A 22,775-nucleotide genomic window follows, 5' to 3' on the forward strand; every position below is an offset into this window, starting at 1 on the left:
CTGCGCTTTCCCACTCATGGCAGGCTCAATGCGGCTTACATGGGGCAATGGAGGGTTAAGTGACTTGCCCAAAGTCACAAGGAGCTGCCTGTGCCTGAAGTGGGAGTCAAACTCAGTTCCTCAGTTCCCCAGGACCAGAGTCCACCACCCTAACCACTAGGCCACTCCTCCACTTTCATACATATTGATTGTGGCTATCCTGAAAGCCCGACTGGCAAGAGGGTACTCCAGGACTGACTTGGGAAACACTTGTATATAGCACCAAATGATGAAAGGTTATACTTTCTTCCAAGTCAGTCACTAAATTAAGAAAGGTTTGACATGGACTTTGTTTCGACATTATCTTCTTGTCGTGGAGATAAGTGACGAAAACTGCCTGGTCCAGTGTCACCTTACAATATGTGGGCTCTTTGGCTAGTCACTTGACTTCTTCAAGCGTTCTGGTAGCCTCCTGCTTGTTCTAGCAGTTGGCCTGCTCCACTTGTACCGCACTGTAAATTTGTACGCGTCGTTTCTAATATTTGACATATGTATGTTTTTATAGTGAATAAATTATTTTTGCTTAGATCTTGCATTTATTGCTGCCTCATAAATTTTACAATCACTTCAGCTTATCCTTTGGAAAAAACCTCTTTGATCTTGAAAGATTTTTTTCCCCATAGTGTTCTCTTTTTGATTACTTTGTAAAATCTTTCTGTACTTAATTCTATTTTAAGTTATGCCGTTTGTGCATTTTGTTTTTTTTATGCCCTGTTCTTTGCTTTTTATGAGGACTGTGCTAAGAAGCTTCATGCCTCACAGTCATCTTCTAGACTGATCGAAGACGATCCGACAGGGAAAGTCACCCTCAAAGTTCCTGAACTGACTTTATGGGCCAGAGTTGCTAAGGATTTTTCCATATCTCCAGAGGAGGAGCCGTTTACGTTTATCTCAGTTCTAGGGTTGTAACTTGCTGGACCATATCCAGCCATCTGCAATGACTATCTACATTGATGGCATACCTGGAAGTTAAAACTAATACTGAAGGCAATCTCCTTCCAATACTTCTATCTGAAAAACCATATATAATGAAGGAGATAGGTAGAGACTCAACTGGCTTCTCTGATCATAAATTCATTAAATAAAGAGGTGAAGCCTCAAGAAGCCCCCGGCTCAATGATTAAAGAGCTCTCGGGAGGCTGGACTGCTTCATCATCGGCAAACACCCCACTGCATTTAAATGATCTGCAAATATTTTTTCTCTATTTTTACTTAATTTTTCTTTTTAATCTTTTTTTTTCTTTACTCTTAGAAGTCAGATATGTAAATTACTTAGCTTGTATCCCATCCAGGCTCTCGAGACGCTAAATGCGACCATGACCAACGGTGGCCAACGTTTCGTCACCTGCCTCAGGGTCAAATGGTCTGCGTCAATCTTAGCCTAAAGAAGTTATGCAGGTTTGCCATGCCTGCATAACTAAACGGTCAAAGATTTATTTATTTTTTTGGTTGTTACATTTGTATCCCACATTTTCCCACCTATTTGCAGGCTCAATGTGGCTTACATAGCGCCGGAGAGGTGTTTACAGGCTCCGGGGTAAAACAGTTACAGAGTTATGTTGTGGTAGAAAAGGAACATGTGGTGTAAATCTCTCTTGCCTGTCCCCTTCTCCTCTACTGCTAATTCCAGACTCCGTTCCTTTTATCTCGCTGCACCTCACGCCTGGAATAGATTTCCCGAGCCTGTACGTCTAGCCCCGTCTTTGGCTGTTTTCAAATCCAGGCTAAAAGCCCACCTCTTTAACGCTGCTTTTGACTCCTAACCACTACTCACTTGCCCTGTACCCTTTTATCCCCACCTCTTTAACTCCCTTACCTCTTAGTTGTTCTGTCTGTTTGCCTGTCCTATTTAGATTGTGAGCTCTTTGAGCAGGGACTGTCTTTTTGTGTATGGTGTACAGCGCTGTGTATGCCTTGTAGCGCTATAGAAGTGATAGCTAGTAGTAGTAGTATAGCCACATAAAAGATTTGTTTGGCTGAGGAGTTATGATCTTTAGTCAAGTTGTGTCGCAGGAATCAGTCATTTATGTTGGGTCAGAAGGATATGCCTTTTTGAACAGGTGAGTGTTTTTTAGAGATTTTCTGAAGTGTTGTTGGTTGTTCGTGGTTTTCAAGGCCCTTGGCAGTTCGTTCCTCAGTTGTGCGCTGATGTAGGAGAAACTGGCTGCGTAGGTTGATTTATGTTTGAGTCCTTTGCAACTTGGGTAGTGTAGATTTAGGTACGTACGTGCTGATTCGGATATGTTTCTGGTTGTTAGGTCGATCAAGTTCGTCATATATCCCGGTGCTTCACGGTAGATAGAGCCCTCATTTAAGTGGTCCTACTGGCCAGGTTAGCTATTCAGGGACCAACACTGAATATTGCCAGTGCCTGCATAATAATGATACAGGTTCTTGTATACAGTTATTTCCCAGCGAATTTGGTTCGGCACAGCTCACAAAGAATAAAAAGAAACTAGTGTTAGTGATAAAGTAGTGATATATTCTTAATACGTTTAGAAACAAAGGACCCTGTTTAAGCTGCGCTGTAGGCGCGCTAGCGCTCACTAACGCCAGAGACACCCATGTATTCCTATGCATTAGTGTGTGCTAATTTTTGGTGCATGCTAAAAACTCTAGCGCACCTTACTAAACAGGGTCCAAAGTTTTTAATTTTCCCTTAAAACTCATATAGTTTCCAATCTTAGTTCCAATGGAAGGGAATCCCATACAATGTTACCTTATTCTGTTCTTCTGGAATGTATTATTTTTTCTCTTTTAATCCAGCCCTACCCTAGCTGAGATAATATTTAACTACTACTACTACTACTTAACATTTCTAGAGCGCTACTAGGGTTACGCAGCGCTGTACAATTTAACAAAGAGAGACAGTCCCTGCTCAAAGAGCTTACAATCTAATAGACAAGTGAACGGTCGGTCCGATAGGGGCAGTCAAATTGGGGCAGTCTGGATTCACTGAACGGTAAGGGTTAGGTGCCGAACGCAGCATTGAAGAGGTGGGCTTTAAGCAAAGACTTGAAGACGGGCAGGGAGGGGGCTTGGCGTAAGGGTTCAGGAAGGTTGTTCCAAGCATAGGGTGAGGCGAGGCAGAATGAGCGGAGCCTGGAGTTGGCGGTGGTGGAGAAGGGTACTGAGAGGAGGGATTTATCCTGTGAACGGAGGTTACGGGCGGGAACGTAAGGGGAGATGAGGGTAGAGAGGTAGTGAGGGGCAGCAGACTGAGTGCATTTGTAGGTAAATTACTCACCTTTCTAACTCTTCTTACTCTCTTACCTATCTATACGTTCCATCTTTGCTTTACCCTTCACTATCAATTAAAATGTTCTGTTTCATATTGTGTTGACATCAGAAGTAGTAACTATGCCATACTTTGTATTGCTATTTGAATATTAATTGCCTATTGCTCATGTTTGATCTGTTCTTACTGTACACTGCCTTGAGTGAATTCCTTCAAAAAGGCAGTAAATAAATCCTAATAAATCTTTTCCCTTTTCCCTGTGTCTTTCCCCATTGTTTTTTTTACTACTACTACTTAACATTTCTAGAGCGCTACTAGGGTTACGCAGCGGTGTACAATTTAACAAAAAGGACAGTCCCTGCTCAAAGGGGCTTACAATCTAAAGGACGAAATGTCAAGTTGGTGCAGTCTAGATTTCCTGAATAGTGGTATAGTGGTTAGGTGCTGAAGGTGACATTGAAGAGGTAGGCTTTGAGCAAGGATTTGAAGATGGGCAGGGAGGGGGCCTGGCGTATGGGCTTAGGGAGATTATTCCAAGCATGGGGTGAGGCGAGGCAGAAAGGGCGGAGCCTGGAGTTGGCGGTGGTGGAGAAGGGTACTGAGAGGAGGGATTTGTCTTGAGAGCGGAGGTTTGAACTTCGTGGGTGTGGCTTGGATCTCTTTCAGGGAGAGAAAACTAACAACTTATAGCAGCAGCTTCAGAGAGCATTTTCCATCTCACAGATAGGCTGCAGAGAATACCTTCTCCTGCTTTAGACTTAGTCCCACCCACCCCTAGAGTGACATGTCTTATATAACCTCCCTTTCAACCCAGTCATTACTTTTACATCACCCATTTCTATTCTTCTATCACCTTCTCCCACTACTCCAACCAGAGTTACACCTGATCACACTGACCACCCTTCAACATCTTCAGTCCTTCTGTGACTGTTCTCTTCTGCTTGACTGCTTAAATATTTTAAATTTAAATGCTTTACTTTTTGTCTATTAGATTGTAAGCTCTTTGAGCAGGGACTGTCTTTCTTCTGTGTTTGTACAGCGCTGCGTACACTTTGTAGCGCTCTAGAAATGTTAAATAGTAGTAGGTTACGTGTAGGAACGTAAGGGGAGATGAGGGTAGAGAGGTAAGGGGGGGGGGGGGGGGGCTGCAGATCGAGTGCATTTGTAGGTTAGTAGGAGAAGCTTGAACTGTATGCGGTACCTGATCGGAAGCCAGTGAAGTGATTTGAGGAGAGGGGCGATATGAGTATATCGGTCTAGGCGGAGGATAAGACCTGCAGCAGAGTTCTGAACGGACTGAAGGGGGGATAGATGGCTAAGTGGGAGGCCAGTGAGGAGTAGATTGCAGTAGTCAAGGCGAGAGGTAATGAGAGAGTGGATGAGAGGTCGGGTGGTGTGGTCAGAGAGGAAAGGGCGAATTTTGCTAATGTTATAGAGGAAGAATCGACAGGTCTTGGCTATCTGCTGGATATGCGCAGAGAAGGAGAGGGAGGAGTCAAAGAGGACTCCGAGGTTGCGGGCAGATGAGACGTATTGTTGTATTGGCTGGTGGTTGGGAGGCGGGGATAGTGCTGGGCAGACTTATACGGTCTGTGCCAGAGCCGGTGGTTGGGAGGTGGGGCTGGTGGTTGGGAGGCGGGGATAGTGCTGGGCAGACTTATACGGTCTGTGCCAGAGCCGGTGGTGGGAGGTGGGGATAGTGCTGGGCAGACTTATACGGTCTGTGCCAGAGCCGGTGGATGGGAGGCGGGGATAGTGCTGGGCAGACTTATACGGTCTGTGCCAGAGCCGGTGGTTGGGAGGTGGGGCTGGTGGTTGGGAGGCGGGGATAGTGCTGGGCAGACTTATACGGTCTGTGCCAGAGCCGGTGGTGGGAGGCGGGGTTGGTGGTTGGGAGGCGGGGATAGTGCTGGAAAGACTTATACGGTCTGTGCCAGAGCTGGTGGTTGGGAGGCGGGGATAGTGCTGGGCAGACTTATATGGTCTGTGCCAGAGCCGGTGGTTGGGAGGTGGGGCTGGTGGTTGGGAGGCGGGGATAGAGCTGGGCAGACTTATATGGTCTGTGCCAGAGCCGGTGGTTGGGAGGCGGGGCTGGTGGTTGGGAGGCGGGGATAGTGCTGGGCAGACTTATATGGTCTGTGCCAGAGCCGGTGGTTGGGAGGCGGGGATAGTGCTGGGCAGACTTATATGGTCTGTGCCAGAGCTGGTGGTTGGGAGGCGGGGGGTAGTGCTGGGCAGACTTATATGGTCTGTGCCAGAGCCGGTGGTGGGGAGACGGGACTGGTGGTTGGGAGGCGGGGATAGTGCTGGGTAGACTTATACGGTCTGTGCCCTGAAGAGCACAGGTACAAATCAAAGTAGGGTATACACAAAAAGTAGCACATATGAGTTGTCTTCTTGGGCAGACTGGATGGACCGTGCAGGTCTTTTTCTGCTGTCATCTACTATATGTTACTATGTATGGCAACTCTTATGTTCTTATTTTCTTTTTTGTTCTGTTTTAATTCTATTTATTACTTTAAATGTGGACTAACACAGCTACCACACCATTTTATCTAGGAAAAATCATGAAGATTCATTACGAATAGGTCTTTCTTCTTGCTAAATAGTAGTAACGTACTGTCAGTTTACTCACACCCAGTGTGTGTGCTACACTTGGCCAAACTTCTCAGATAACTTGTTCACTGAAACTGCCAGTAGATGGCGATCTTGTATTGCTGAACAGTGAATGGGCTGAAATGGGGTTCAGTGAGTACAAGTTTGCAGTCTGAGCAGTGGCTCAATTGTTTCTTTGCTTTAGAAAATATGAACAGGGGATGAAGTTTGAAAAATTCAGAGGTAGCACTACTAACTGTATCTGGTTTTTATTCTTCCAGTTCATTATTTCCTTCCGTTGCTGGACACGGTTAAATGTAATATTTCTGGTGGATCTATTATATATGGAAAGCTATGGGCCCTTTTTGCTAATGTGCATTAAGCACTTTGTGCGTGAATTAACATGTGCTAACTTTGCTATGTTGGCTTGACATTTAAAGGGCAGTTCTATATCTGGAAGCCCGTGTTATGCACCATTTGAGCAGATAAATGTACAGAATCTCCTCACATTCACGGATAAATGTGCACATACGTACATTAAGTAGCAGCAGGGCAGCTAAGGGCTATTCTGTAAGGATGCGAGTAAGTTGGGTTACCATACGTCCAGTTTACCCAGACATGTCCTCTTTATGAGGGCACAGCCGGGCATCCAGGCGGGTTTTTATTTATTAGGATTTATTTACCGCCTTTTTGAAGGAATTCACTCAAGGCGGTGTACAGTTAGAATAGATCAAACATGAGCAATAGACAATTACAGCAGTAAAAATATTCAAACAACAATACAATGTATGGCATGGTATACTATTTGCAATGACAACACAATATGTACTAGAACATTATAATTGGTAGTGAAGGGTAAGGCAAAGTTGTAACATATAGATGAGTAAGAAAGTAAGGAAGAATTAGAAAGTAAGGTGACTGATTTGAAGAAAGTTGCACATGGAGGAGTGGAGAAACATGTCCCGCTGCAGTATGTGCAGCCCGAGTCAATCATTGAGTGTGTGAGTGAGATTAACAAGTTAGTTACTTCTTCCGTTAAAGGCTTGGTTGAAGAGCCAAGCTTTCACCTGCTTCCTGAAGTACAGATAGTCTTTCAGGCAATGCATTCCAGAGTGTGGGGGCTACTCCGGAGAAGACTTGCTTCCTGTTTGATTGGATTTGCGGGTGAACGGGCAGGCTGGCAGCGGACGGACAGGTGGGCCTCAGAGCGTCCTATCCTCCCCTCCTTTACCTTAGTGTGGTGCCCTGGTAGTCTAGTGACCTCTTCAGGGCAGGAAAGAGGGCTTCGGGGCAGGAAAGAGCCCCCTCTTTCTTGCCCAGCGCGTCTACAAACTTTCTTGCTCCTGGTGCCGCTTCAAAATGACTGCCGAGAGTTCAAGCGGTGGCCTCGCGAGACTTCCGCAGAAGTCTTGCAAGGTCACTGCTTGAATGCTTGGCAGCCATTTTGAATCGGCGCCTGGCGCAAAAGAGGTCTACAGCCGCGCCACTAGACCACCAGGGCACTACAATAAAGTACAGGAGGAAAGGGGAGGGGTAGTGAATGGAGTCATGAGGCTGGAAAATTGGGGAGGAATATACATGGGGGGAGAGATAGGGAATCTGGCTTTCTTTGAGGGGGTCAAAGTGACAGGGGGCAGGACAGGAGGCGGGGCATGTGTCCTCTTTTTCCTTAGGGCAAATGTGATAACCCTAGGATTAAGTGACATTGCATAATACAAGGGGGCGAACATGGGCATGCCTGGAAGTTTGCATGCGCTTCCAGTTAACACCTGCAGGCACTTATTTATTTGGATTTTGCTCACACCTTTTTCAGTAGTAGCTCAAGTAGAGTTACATTCAGGTACACTGGGTATTTCTCTGTCCCAGGAGGGCTCACAATCTAAGTTTGTACCTAGGTTTTAGGTACGATGGTGCTGGGCTAGCTAGTATTCTATAATGCAATCTGGTTCCCCAGGTACCATTTATAGGAAAGGTTGACGCCATGCGACATCAGGGTGCTGGTTGCTCGCTTAGCAGTTGCCCCCTTAGCATGCACTGGTTCATGTGTTAAATGCATAGCATGGAATGAGTGTGGAGAGGTTACTTATTGAGCATTAACTGTTACTGTACCAGAAAGCGTAGATCTCGCATTCTATAAAGAATACCATTTAGCACCGATTCCTGCACCCGATTTTGGACGTGAGGACTTATGCCTGCTGAAACCGGGTGTGCAAGTTGGGCGTATAACCCCTGAATTCTATAACACCGCACCTAAAGTATCGGAATGGCCCCTCCCATGGCCACGCCCCTGTTTGGGTTGCACAGCGTTATAGAATAGCACATAGGCAGCTACACACGCCAGTCCAAATTAACATCAGTAATTACTAACAGCTCATTAATTAATTTGCACGCGCTTCTGCCCTACATACCCAAATTTGGGCGACCTATATAGAATCCAGGGTCTTCCGAGGTCACTGTAGGAGAAGATGTTTGGTAAACCCCTAATGGTTACTGCATATTAATTCATGCAATTAATATACGGTAGGTAACTGCGGTCTTTTTTTTAATTTTTTTTTTTACCACACTTTAGCAAAGACCCTTCAGAAATCCACTCAGCTGGCCTCATATTTAGGTCTGATGGAGCCAGCGGGATTTGCTCTTGGACTTTGGGAAATGGCTGGGGATAACAGCTGACTTTTGCTGATCTGAGAATAGTGCTTAGAAGCTCATTCTCAGCGGAGACTGTCCCTTACTTCCAGCTGGTCAAGGGACTTTTCCATTGTGTGGGAGTGAAAACAGAGAGGGGGGGAGAGAGAGGCAAATTGAAAAAGAACATAACTGTAACAGCAAACAAAGCCGTATTATAGATCCAATCGAAACTGCAGTCATGTTATAGAACTGTATTAGAATTTCTGTGTTAGATCGGTGACATTTCTTATTCTTATATACTGTTTCCAGTAAACTTTTTTTCTGGCTTCACTGAGCTTCCGATTTGGCAGCACTGGAAGCTGAAATCCCGCGTTTCATCCACAGCAATAGCAGAGCCGGCACTGCTTGCAAAAATGTCCGTCGACCTCAGCTTTGCTTTGGAGAGACCATGTATAAATTGAGAGAGTTGAGTTCTTTTGATGTGTGCCAGTATGGAATCACTTTATGCTGCCAACCGTGCAAATAATTAGAATCTCATACCAGCCCTGTTTAACTCTGCCTTTAGGTCAGAACCAAAAGTGTAAATGTAGTTCTTATCAAATGCCACCTTATTTATTTAATTGCATTTGTATCCCACATTTTCCCACCCATTTGCGGGCTCAGTGTGGCTTACAATACATTGTAAATGATGGAAATACAGTTTGTTACATTACGATTATGGGTTACATTGTGAATAGTTAAGGAAGACAGAGTCAGGTCAATCATCTTTGGGGGCGTAGAAACTATAGGATATGACGTTGGGGGATTACTAGGGTGATCGAATAATAGCAAGAGAGCGATGGGGTATAACAGTTTTTATCTGTGGGTAGATTATTGAATGGGACAGAGTACGGGGAAATGGAGTATGTGAGGTAATGTCTTGAGGCGTTATTATGGTGTATATAGGATTTATGTGTTTTGATCCTTGCAGTATGTTTTTTCAAAGAGAGAGGTCTTCAATCGTTTGCGGAAGTCGGTTAATTCATAGATCGTTTTCAGGTTGCGTGGTAGTGCGTTCCAGAGTTGCGTGCTCATGTAGGAGAAGGTTGATGCATGTAGTACTTTATACTTTATGCCTTTGCACTAAGGGAAGTGAAGGTTGAGGAAAGTTCTGGATGATTTTTTGGCATTTCTGGGTGGCAGGTCTATTAAGTCGGACATGTATGCAGGGGCTTCACCGTGAATGATTTTGTGAACTAACGTGCATAATTTAAAGGCGATACGTTCCTTGAGTGGGAGCCAGTGTAGTTTCTCACGTAAGGGTGCTGCGCTTTCGTATTTTGGTTTTCCGAAGATGAGTCTGGCTGCTGTATTCTGGGCCGTTTGAAGTTTTCTCATTATTTGTTCTTTGCAGCCTGCGTATAGTGAGTTGCAGTAATCCAGATGGCTTACCTTCAGTATGGAGGTTGGGAACTGTGCCCCAGTCCTCTCTGTTTGATAGTAGGATATATGATATTTTACCACAAGTAGGGTTACCATACGTCCGGATTTCCCCGGACATGTCCTCTTTTTGAGGGCATGTCCGGGGCGTCCGGCGGATTTTGCCCGCGCCCACGTTTGTCCGGATTTCTGGACAAACGTGGGCGCGGGTGCGAGCAGGCGCGTGCGTGCGGTGGGCGTGTGATCGGCGCCGTGGGTCTGGTGACCTGGTCTCCCGTCCCCTCCCCTTCCTTACCATGTTCCCTGGTGGTCTAGTGACGTCTTCGGGGCAGGAAAGAGCCCCCTCTTTCCTGCCCGGAGCGCTGCCTCCCCTGTCTATCATCTTTCTCGGTCTGGCTGGGGATTCAAAATGGCCGCCGAGAGTTGAACTCTCGCGAGGCCGCTTCAACTCTCGGTGGCCATTTTGAATCCCCAGCCATACCGAGGAAGATGCAGCAGGCAAGGGCAGGCAGCGCTCCGGGCAGGAAAGAGGGGGCTCTTTCCTGCCCCGAAGAGAAGACTCTACTAGACCACCAGTAAGTGAGGGGGGGGTATGTGATGGGGGGGGGGGGAATAGGGGCGGAACCCGGACCTGAAGGGGGCGTGGCGGGGGGGGCGGGACATGAGGCGTGGCGGGGGCGGGGTAGGGGGCGTGACATGTGTCCTCTTTTTCAGAGGACACAAAATGGTAACCCTAACCACAAGCCCACATTAAAATCGCATCCTGCAAAAAGAGTTTTTCAAAACCCAGTGGTCCAGGTGAGTGGTGAAAGGATAGCTCAGGTACTAGCAGAGAGTTAAACTACTACACAGCACATAAAAAAAAATAAAATAAAATTCTCTTTCTGGGTGCACCATAGGCCCATGTCTGCATATTTTTCTTTTCAAAGCAAAGAGGAGCTGTATCTAAGGCATGCCATGTTTTAGCCAAAAGAAATACAAAGCTAGCTCAAATCAGAGTCTTCTCGACTGAGCCTTACCCAAGTATTAAAAAAAAAAAATAACGTTGTTCTTTATGGTCCTGTAGGCCAAATTGCTTCAGAGACGTAAATGTAACACTTGGTTATTCTATAATTCTTTCTATTTACAATGTTCTCTTGTGTTTATTAAGTGCAGTTTCTCTCTTTCATTTGGTGGCAGGCAAAGATATGCATTCAGATCGCAGTCCTCGAGTCCTATTCGTCGCTCTGATGAAGAAAACCTCGCTACTCATCAGGTAAAATGGGGCTGAGCAGGGTCCTCAAATGTTTCAAGAGAATATCACTGAAAGGGCCAATGGGGTGTCCCACTTGGAATTTGAGCAAGATTGGGGGGAGGGGGGGAGGTCTCGGTCCATCCAGGACTTTGCTATCGTGCCATTATCTTCTTTGGCTGGTGGAACTTCATCAGCCTTGCTGCCTTGTTGCTAGCATGCATGATTTAAAAAAAAAAAAAAAAGGAAATTTCTTCATGGGTTGGATTCAGCCATAGCAAAAAAACCCCAGAAGAATGAAGTCCCATGCATTATACATGGTAACATAGTAGATGACGGCAGAAAAAGACCTGAATGGTCCGTCCAGTCTGCCCAACAAGACAAAGTCATATGTGCTACTTTTTGTGTATATCTTACCTTGATTTGTAACTCATTTTCAGGGCACAGACCGTACAAGTCTGCCCAGCACTATCCCCGCCTCCCAAAGCTAGATGATGTATAAATCATGCAGAAAGTTTATTCAAACATCCAAAGACTCATAAGTAACTTCATTCTAATGTACGCTACCAACATCACAAAGACGTGCATGTCTAAAAGATGTATGCAGAATCCGAGTGTCTAAAATGTGACACCTTCGCTGTGTTTGTCTGGATTCAGTCATAGACAAGGAAAGTGAATTCAGTGGGGCATAGTTTGGAGAACTAGAGATGCATGTAGGCAAGATTGGGTGGCAGAGCTGGTGGTGGGAGGCAGGGCAGACTTATACGGTCTGTGCCAGAGCCGGTGGTGGGAGGTGGAGCTGGTGGTTGGGAGGCGGGGATAGTGCTGGGCAGACTTGTACGGTTTGTGCCAGAGCCGGTGGTGGGAGGTGGAGCTGGTGGTTGGGAGGCGGGGATAGTGCTGGGCAGACTTGTACGGTCTGTGCCAGAGCCGGTGGTGGGAGGTGGAGCTGGTGGTTGGGAGGCGGAGATAGTGCTGGGCAGACTTGTACGGTCTGTGCCCTGAAAATGACAGTTACAAATCAAGGTAAGATATACACAAAAAGTAGCACATATGACTTTGTCTTGTTGGGCAGACTGGATGGACCGTTCAGGTCTTTTTCTGCCGTCATCTACTATGTTACTATGTATGCAACCTAGCTACACGCAGTAGCTCATCTGGGGGAGCTGTCGCTTTAAATCAGTGTTAAGAGTTCTGATTTGGAGCCGTAGGATTATCAGTTCACATCCATTGACACACATAGCATTTTATTTATTTACTGGCTTATTGAACCAGATGGTGAAATCCGACTTCAAATCTCTGAAAATGAGAAGAATTTAAATCTGACTGCATGGTTATGTTTGTATTTTGTAGCTAGACTGAAAGCTTGTTCTCCTTTTGAGAGATTTATAAATTACTTTTGCCTTGAGTGTGAACTGGTATTTCATAGTACATAAATTGCATTTGTTAAGCTGAACCAGTTCAAAGACCTTAGGCAGTGTTTATACAGTTTTCTTTCCAAACTCTGAAATATTGTTTAGGTTGCAGATGAAATCATGTCTCTGTAATAACTGGCCTTGGGAAACATTAGAGGTGTTCTGAGGCTGGCATTATTTTCATGGACTTATTTAGATAGATTTTTTTTTTTTTTTGCTCACTTAGTAAATCAGTTGATGTCAACAAAGTTAATAGCCTGACTTCATATTAGAGCAGCAGTTTCACAAACACACTTGAATTCCTCTGAATTTTATTGGCATGTAGAATGACTTACCGCTATGCTCAATAATCCATCAAATTGTGGCTCTTGGGATGGTTAAAAGATGAGTTCATAAAGGATCTAATCTATTACCACCAAGAACAATAGATTGTAAGCCACATTGAGCCTGCAAAGAGGTGGGATAATGTGGGATACAAATGCAATAATTAATAATAATAATCTGTTTTAATTGTGCTTAGAAGTCTATGCATCTAATTTTTTCCCCTCTGCTAGGGCCAGCGTTAAGTGTGCCATCCTTTGCGTATAGCTTGGCTTATGGGGTCGATACTCTTTTTTCCAAAAATACTAGGACTAGGGGGCATGTGACGAAGCTACAAAGTAGTAAATTTAGAATGAATCGGAGAAATAGTTTCTTCACTCAACGTGTGATTAAACTCTGGAATTCGTTGCCAGAGAATGTGGTAAAGGCGGTTAGCTTAACGGGGTTTAAAAAAGGTTTGGACAGCTTCCTAAAGGAAAAGTCCATAGACCGTTATTAAAATGACTTGGGGGAAAATCCACTGCTTATTTTTGGGATAAGCAGCATAAAAATGTATTGAACTTTTTTGGCATCTTACCAGATATTTGTGACCTGGATTGGCCACTGTTGGAAACAGGATGCTGGGCTTGATAGACCTTTGGTCTGTCCCAGTGTGGCAATACTTATGTACTTATGTATAAAGCGATTTCACCGGCCAGAAATGGTTCCTGACCAGTTTATATTGCTTGTGTGGTTCTATCATGAAACGACTATGCTTATCTTCTCTTACCAACATTCAAACTATAAGAACTGTAGCTGTTATCACGAAATGATTATATCATAACCACACTCTGTAAGCCACTTTGAGCCTACAAATAGGTGGGAAAAGGTGGAGTTGACACTTCTGCAGTAAATTGCTGATTTTCAGCACTTAGCCACCTAAGGACCCTGTTTACTAATCAACGCTAAGGGCGCGTTAGCGTTTTTAGCATGCACTAATGATGGACACGCACTAAACGCTAAGTTGCCCATAGGAATATATGGGCGACTCTAGCATTTAGCTTTGCCTACTTTTAGTTTAGTTAGCTCCTCACAAACAGTCCTCTGAGAATAGGTCTCGGGTCTACCATCCATCCATCCCCATTTGTTTTCTGCTGTCCAACCCCCAGCCTTTCAACCATGAACACAGAACAGAAATACTTGTTTGTAAATGAAAAATTGTGGCTCCAGATTCACATTCATCTAAGCTACAGGGGGGAAACTGCTGGATCTCACTCTACCCTCCCCAAGCCCACCAAAACACTGGTACTTGTATGCAGGCATAAAAAGCTTAGGGGGGTCAATATTCAGTGGGTGGATGCGGGCTCCTCACCAGATACTTCCACTGAATATCTGGTCAGACCACCTTGGTGATTTCCAGGGCTTTTTTTGAGGGGGTACTTGGGGGTACTGAGTACCGGCACCTTTTCCGTTGTCTGCTAAAATTGACCCATGGACCCCAAGTTTTAATGAAAGAGCTGAGGCTCTACACACCAATTCTGCCTTGTCATACATTCTGTGACCGGTTGCAGGGGGCTTGGCTATTGTGGGATGGGTCCCTCAGTGATTACCCCACCCCTGAAGAGTGGCCTAGCATTTGAGTACCGGCACCTTTTTTTTTACTAAGAAATATGCACCGGTGCTTTCTATGAGGGCAAAGCAAAGGCAGAGCCAGAAGGTTATCTGGGTACCATCGCTGCTTTCCACCGGTGCCCACATAGCTGTGTGTCCAAGTGAGGCCAGAGCAAAAGCTGTCAACTCATACCCAAATGAAGAACCAGTGGTGTGGGCTGGCACTGAATGTCCGGGCCTAGAAACACCTGTGGTGGCCAGTGTTTAACAAAAAAAAAAAAAAAAAGCTGACTGCCATGGACAGAATATCAGGCGATTTCCATGAATAAAACCTAATAAGAGAGAGAAATCTACATGTATTTTTTTTTTCTAGCTACCATGATGTACACCGCCTTGAGTGAATTCCTTCAAAAAGGCAGTAAATAAATCCTAATAAATAAATACTACAATTATACAGTGGTGGAAATAAGTATTTGATCCCTTGCTGATTTTGTAAGTTTGCCCACTGACAAAGACATGAGCAGCCCATAATTGAAGGGTAGGTTATTGGTAACAGTGAGAGATAGCACATCACAAATTAAATCCGGAAAATCACATTGTGGAAAGTATATGAATTTATTTGCATTCTGCAGAGGGAAATAAGTATTTGATCCCCCACCAACCAGTAAGAGATCTGGCCCCTACAGACCAGGTAGATGCTCCAAATCAACTCGTTACCTGCATGACAGACAGCTGTCGGCAATGGTCACCTGTATGAAAGACACCTGTCCACAGACTCAGTGAATCAGTCAGACTCTAACCTCTACAAAATGGCCAAGAGCAAGGAGCTGTCTAAGGATGTCAGGGACAAGATCATACACCTGCACAAGGCTGGAATGGGCTACAAAACCATCAGTAAGACGCTGGGCGAGAAGGAGACAACTGTTGGTGCCATAGTAAGAAAATGGAAGAAGTACAAAATGACTGTCAATCGACAAAGATCTGGGGCTCCACGCAAAATCTCACCTCGTGGGGTATCCTTGATCATGAGGAAGGTTAGAAATCAGCCTACAACTACAAGGGGGGAACTTGTCAATGATCTCAAGGCAGCTGGGACCACTGTCACCACGAAAACCATTGGTAACACATTACGACATAACGGATTGCAATCCTGCAGTGCCCGCAAGGTCCCCCTGCTCTGGAAGGCACATGTGACGGCCAGTCTGAAGTTTGCCAGTGAACACCTGGATGATGCCGAGAGTGATTGGGAGAAGGTGTTGTGGTCAGATGAGACAAAAATTGAGCTCTTTGGCATGAACTCAACTCGCCGTGTTTGGAGGAAGAGAAATGCTGCCTATGACCCAAAGAACACCGTCCCCACTGTCAAGCATGGAGGTGGAAATGTTATGTTTTGGGGGTGTTTCTCTGCTAAGGGCACAGGACTACTTCACCGCATCAATGGGAGAATGGATGGGGCCATGTACCGTACAATTCTGAGTGACAACCTCCTTCCCTCCGCCAGGGCCTTAAAAATGGGTCGTGGCTGGGTCTTCCAGCACGACAATGACCCAAAACATACAGCCAAGGCAACAAAGGAGTGGCTCAGGAAGAAGCACATTAGGGTCATGGAGTGGCCTAGCCAGTCACCAGACCTTAATCCCATTGAAAACTTATGGAGGGAGCTGAAGCTGCGAGTTGCCAAGCGACAGCCCAGAACTCTTAATGATTTAGAGATGATCTGCAAAGAGGAGTGGACCAAAATTCCTCCTGACATGTGTGCAAACCTCATCATCAACTACAGAAGACGTCTGACCGCTGTGCTTGCCAACAAGGGTTTTGCCACCAAGTATTAGGTCTTGTTTGCCAGAGGGATTAAATACTTATTTCCCTCTGCAGAATGCAAATAAATTCATATACTTTCCACAATGTGATTTTCCGGATTTAATTTGTGATGTGCTATCTCTCACTGTTACCAATAACCTACCCTTCAATTATGGGCTGCTCATGTCTTTGTCAGTGGGCAAACTTACAAAATCAGCAAGGGATCAAATACTTATTTCCACCACTGTATCTACCAGAAAGATCTTTATAGCCTAAAGGACAAGTCTAGAACAATTTAAATAACTTAAAATATATTAAAATTGCATTAGCTACTGTTGTTCAGCCCAGCTAAAGCTATTGTGAAAGTCTGCCATAGCCCTGAGCCAAGAGTACGAAGTAAAACGTATTACTTTTCTGTATGAAAAAAACCATCTTTCACTGGGCCAGCCTGAGTTCATTTTGCCCAATTACAGATAACATCAAAAATGCAAAGCATTGAACCTGAAGTGCAAAGCTGCCCCATTTATTTTACTTTTCAAATACAGTGCGGGTGCCAGAACAATCTTCATTTTCACACTTTTCTGTTACCCGAGTCTCCTTCCTGGATGTTAAGTGCAGTGTATATTTCTGGCTGTTTTGCAACTCAGTTCCTTTTGTTTTCTTGTGCCATCATGAAGATTTTCCTGTTACAGTGGTCATTTCTAAGAAAATGTATTTGGGGAAAAAATGCCTGAAAGAAGAGGATCTTTATAAAATGGTTTATGTGTTTTTTTTTTTTCCCCTGCTTTTATTTGGTCTCTAAGTCATGCCCCTAGACTAGAAGCTTCAGTCTTGGAAAAGGATTCATTGTAGTAGGCCCCGTTCACTCTAAATGAAAAGATGTCCCCTGCGGTGCGTCCCTGTAACCAGGAAACCGGAGAGTGATTTACAACCCCAGTGAACTTGTGGTACAGCACCACTCGGTGGATCTGCATTTAAAGCAGGTTTGAATCTCTGCTTCTTTTTTGTTATTTAAGCTTGGTAACTGTGGGACTGGGCCCCATACTTCAGCCATCCCACAGTGGTGCAGGAGCCTCCTGCCGGGCGAGAATGCAGTACGGAGACTGTGTTCTCAGGCTCCAGGAGGGGAGGCGGTTGTTGCCAATGACACGGCTCCCGCAAGTGATGTTAACGGGGGTTTAGTCTCGCAGGAGCAGTGCCCTTTAGCCCTTGACCACCTGGGTCAGTTGTCTAGAGAGGAGCAAATAATATATAAGAAAAATAAATGGAGGGGGAGGGGAAGGCCAGAAAGTAAGCCCTGGATATTGGTTTGCTGGGTATTTATTTTGAGGGTAATTTTATGTTAGAACTAGTAAAAAAAGGCCCGTTTCTGTCAGAAATGAAACGGGCGTTAGCAAGGTTTTCCTCGGAGTGTGTGTTTGAGAGAGTGTATGTGAGAGTGACTGTGTGTGAGAGAGAGTGAATGTGCGAGTGTGTGTGTGTGTGTGAGAATGAGTGTGTGGAAGTGCGTATGTGATCCTGGTTTCTGTAGTTGAGGGGGTGTTCCCGGGAGGGTGGCTGTGCCAGGCTGTTTGCCATCTGTGCCCTGAGGTCCCTGAGCTATGGTGATTGAGGCTGTCACACTTTCTATCCCTCTGTATGTTGAAGATACCTTCATGCTGTTTCCTTCTGTGTGACACAGAGGTGCCTGGGTTGTGTTTAGAAATGATTCTTCTGAGTTTCTGTGAGGCTCTGTGGCAATGGGCTGTTCCCTCTCTTCACAGTTCTTCCATGCTGTCTGGGAAGCTGCGTCCCTGTGGGCACTGTTGATGAGCGGCATGGCGATTGTTTGGGAGGTATGTGCTTGGGGGGGAGGTGGTTGGGTGATGCGCCTGGGAGGGGGGCAGAGGAGGAGTAGGGAAACACCGTCCGCGTGTTTCTGTACTCCTTGCCCTGCATGTGTCGCGGTTTTGTTTGTTTTGTATTCCTGCTCCTCCCCCTGCGTCCGTCGCGGTCCTTCCCCTGCGTCCGTCGCAGTTTTGTGTGCCTTCTGCCTTTCCTGCCCTGCCATCGACGTCTGTCCATGTGACTCGTGGCTTCTGCCTTCCTCGCCCCGCCGTCGACGTCATTGCGAGAGGCGGAGGGACGCGCCGTCAACGTAATCGCAGGCGGCAGAGGGATGCGAGGGCGGAGCTACAGGCCACAGGCCAAACCAGATATCTCGGCCGCCTGAAATGGCCGTTTCAGAAACTAATGAAAGGGGCGTTAGCAAGGTGAAGGCTGCAGTTGGGAGTAGCGTCGGTCCCAGCCTGCTGTTTGGGAGACGGCAACTGTCGTGGGCAGGGGGATCGGGTTGCGTCAGTGGGAGTTGGTGGTGGGAGGGGTGATAGAGGCTGGAGGCGTGTTTGGGGAGCGAGAAGCAACCTTGCCCTGGGGGTGGGGGGGGAGATCTAATTCTCATGTCATCACGGTCGACGCGAGGGCGTGTCCGAGAGACATGGTGTGTAGAGAGGCTTCACCACCATGAAGTTACGAACCCTTCACGGACGTAGGTGGAGCTTGGGGGCTTCATTTGAACGTTGGGGTTGCAAATTATGTCAGGATGGGGCATGGCTGGGGGCGTGGCTAAGGGCGGGTGTATGAGTGACAGTGAGAGTGAGTGGTGCTGACAGGCTACAACAGTACAGGGCTTCAGTGTTTCCCTGCCACACTGTGAGCTTCAGAATTGGAGGTGAGAATTATTTATATAGATATTATTAGATTTTTCAACCAATGGACAAACTCAGTACCATGTGATTAGAAAGAGCTAACAAGGAAATGCTAAAAGACAATAACAATCACATATTCAAACTGAGTAATCCCATGCAGAATACACTTGCCCCTTCCAATCCCCCCCCCCCCCCCCCCCAAACCTAAGTCCCTTGCGACCTAAATCCCAGAGGTTAGAGAGAGAGTGCCTGGATCATCTGAACTTAAAAGGCAGAGTCCCATAAAGTATTCAAAAATGCAGAGGGCAGAAACATTGAGAGGGGTGTGCATTTACCGGAGTCTACAACTTTAAGAATCTCTTCCTAGCTCTACGGCCCCTTCTGCATCTGATTGCGCCACTGTGTAAATATAGGTGGGGCATCCTGTATCCACTGCGGTAACAGGCAGCGCTTCTCAATCAAGGATGCCTTGCGTAAGAAAAAAACCAGAAACTCGAGTGCCCTCCGCTATATTGGCGACATCATCAAGGACAGAGTGCTCAGAGGTCACCTCCCAGCGCTTGTTATAAAGGCCACCCAAATGAGACCAAACATCTTTCCAAAATGGATGAAAGCCTGGGCAATCCCATACACAGTGTTTATAAGAGGCATTAAGTGCTCCACATTTCAGACAGGTCCCATCTGAAGGGAAACCTATCTTTTATTGGAAACGGGATACTCAGCTTGATAGACCTTTGTCAGTCCCAGTATAGCAACACTTATGTTCCTAAGCTACGAAACCCTATGTGCTGACGCAACAGCCACCAAGAACATGGTCTTTAACGTAAGATCTTTCAAGGAGGGCCTTCCAGAGTAGATGAAAAGGAGGCTTCTGAGGAGCCCGAAGGCTAAATTAAGGTTCCACTCTGGACACGGGGTATGAAAGAGAGGCTGCAAGGACTTTGAAAAATCTTTTACAAAGTTTAAAAGCTGGGCTGCTGCTTGTGGAGAGTGTTCAGTTGCAGGAGCTGCGCAACAAATGTGTCACGTTTTCAAGCAGGAAACTAGGTTGTGAGCCCTTGGACCACTGCCGAGGGGCGGCAGTGGCAGGCAAAACCACCCCACGCTAGAGACAGGGCAGATCTCTGACAAACAGGCTTCACCTGCACCTGGCCACTTTTCACCAAGAGTTGAGCTCCAGGCTTCAGGTGGCCGGCAGGACTTACTGGACAGGGCAGGACTGGATAACAGCTAGGCAACACAGGGACAGCAAGGCAGGGAACAGATAGGCTAAAGGACAGGACTGAAAGCTGAAAACAGCCACTAAAACAGGGAGCCAAACATTGACTAACAAGATACAAAACTAAAAGCTGCAGAGCAGCCAGTAAGATACAAACAGACAAGGACTAACACAGAACTACAACTCAGAGACAAGACAAACAAACAAACAACAATCTAATCTAACTATCCACAGACAGCAATCAAGGCAGGAATAAACTGGAAACAGCAGTTTATTCCCGTGCACTCCGCTCCATGGATAAATCCTTCTTATCTGTTCCCTTCTCCACTACTGCCAACTCCAGACTTCGCGCCTTCTGTCTCGCTGCACCCTACGCCTGGAATAAACTTCCTGAGCCCCTACGTCTTGCCCCATCCTTGGCCACCTTTAAATCTAGACTGAAAGCCCACCTCTTTGACATTGCTTTTGACTCGTAACCACTCGCCTCCACCTACCCTCCTCTCCTCCTTCCTGTACACATTAATTGATTTGATTTGCTTACTTTATTTTTTGTCTATTAGATTGTAAGCTCTTTTTGCCCGGAAATAATAGAAAACAATGACCTCCAATGTATTTGCTTCTTCAGGAGCCTAGTACATAACCTTGAATTTTCACTACAGTACTCTGTTTACCTTTCACCATTTGGGGGGGATAACTGAAGGGGGAATGTATGTTACGACAAATAACAGAATATAGATGATAGTAATAAATCAACAGCTATGTACAAATTAGTTTTCATCAAATTCTTGAAGTGAAGCATCTAAGAGAGAGACAGATGAATGTCACATGAGACACCTGGAAAACGCTGTGCACTTTTTGAAATTTTACAAAAATGTTCCTTACTTGTAACTACACCTTGTAGTTTGCAGGGAGCGAGTAATTAAGTGGCAAATTTTATTGTGCAAGAGTTATGACCGAGTTCTTGAAGTGGAAAATCTTTGCAGCTACATTGTAGACCGCTGCATTCTGTCTCTCTCTCCTACCTATCACCAGTGATTGCGACCCCAGGCCACCAGCCAGGTGTTCTTCAAGGTAGATTCAGAAGGCAGTGGGGGAAATGTATGGGAAGTGACACAGTCACAGCGAGAGACCGCAGTTTGGCCTTTGTCTTCTGAAGGAAGACTAATCACCAAGAGACCTTGGCTATTGAATTGTGCAAAGCGTCTGGAGACAGCACCTGCAGACACCTCTTTTTAGAACCTAGATAAGTCTCTCTTCGTTGAATATTTTCTTATAGCGACTTTGAATACTTCTTAGACTTGCAAAATGCACTGGAAATATAAGGAACTAGTGTGGATAAGAACCGATTTTGCTTTCACGGGTGAAATAGCTTTGCAACGGTGTGGTACAGTTTCATTTAATTATGTTAGTTTCAGGGTCAGTTCAGCAGTGAGCTAGAGCAAAGACAGAATAAAACAAAGTGATTCTAAGGTTGCTTTTCAAACTTATCTTCCAGGGGGACTATCGTAAACGAGGTGCTGCTGCTTTGGATGATAGCGACATAGAAGTGCGTCTCAACAGCTGGAATCTTGGGGTAAGGTAAACAGACTCAAAAAAAAAATGTTTATAATGTTTTTGGCCAGAAGTTGAAAGTAGTCGGGCTGCCATATGCTTTTGCCATTCGGAATGTGGAGACCTCTTGCTGTTTTCCCAGGGTTGCGATTTGCTGGTCACTTTTTAAGTACTTGGTGTCTGAGAGGAATTTCATATGGGTTTAAGTGTAAATGGGGAAAGCAACTGGCCAACGGCATATCTTTCAAAGAAGTAGGGATGGAACGTGTTTTTTTTTTTAATGCATGAAAAAAAATCTAAATGAAGGACTTTTCCAGAAAAATAATGTGTACACCTGTGCTGTAGTCAGAAGATAGTGAGAGCATTTAGGATTACATCTTAAGTAGAGGAGTGTGGTAGCCGTGTTAGTCCACTCTTAAGGTTATCAATAGAAATCAAACAAAATAAAACATGGAAAAGAAATAAGATGATACCTTTTTTATTGGACATAACTTAATACATTTCTTGATTAGCTTTCGAAGGTTGCCCTTCTTCCTCAGATCGGAAATAAGCAAATGTGCTAGCTGACAGTGTATATAAGTGAAAACATTCAAGCATTACTATGACAGTCTGACAGGGTGGGAGGATGGGGGTGGGTAGGAGGTATGCATGGGGACATCAAAGCATATCATTGATATTCTAACAGGATGGGTGTGGATAGGTCAGACTGTCATAGTAATGCTTGAATGTTTTCACTTATATACACTGTCAGCTGGCACATTTGCTTATTTCCGATCTGAGGAAGAAGGGCAACCTTCGAAAGCTAATCAAGAAATGTATTAAGTTATGTCCAATAAAAAAGGTATCATCTTATTTTCTTTTCCATGTTTTATTTTGTTTGATTTCTATAGATTCTACATGGAATGTTGCTATTCCACTAGCAACATTCCATGTAGAAGTCGGCCCTTGTAGATCACCAATGTGGCCGCGCAGGCTTCTGCTTCTGTGAGCCTGACGTCCTGCACGTACGTGCAGGACGTCAGACTCACAGAAACAGAAGCCT

At 45.4% G+C, this 22,775-nt stretch overlaps 1 protein-coding gene across 1 annotated transcript in view; it reads left to right on the forward strand.

The window, feature by feature from the left end:
- Positions 1 to 22,775, forward strand: part of LOC115459683 (centrosomal protein of 112 kDa-like) — a 314,545-nt gene that overhangs the window by 22,774 nt on the left and 268,996 nt on the right. Inside the window, exons 5-6 of the mRNA XM_030189491.1 lie at positions 11,099 to 11,174; positions 21,678 to 21,755. Coding sequence (XP_030045351.1) covers positions 11,099 to 11,174; positions 21,678 to 21,755 — 154 coding nt within the window. The remainder of the gene's footprint in view (positions 1 to 11,098; positions 11,175 to 21,677; positions 21,756 to 22,775) is intronic.

The sequence above is a fragment of the Microcaecilia unicolor genome, unplaced genomic scaffold, assembly GCF_901765095.1.
Source record: "Microcaecilia unicolor unplaced genomic scaffold, aMicUni1.1, whole genome shotgun sequence".
NCBI lineage: Eukaryota > Metazoa > Chordata > Amphibia > Gymnophiona > Siphonopidae > Microcaecilia > Microcaecilia unicolor.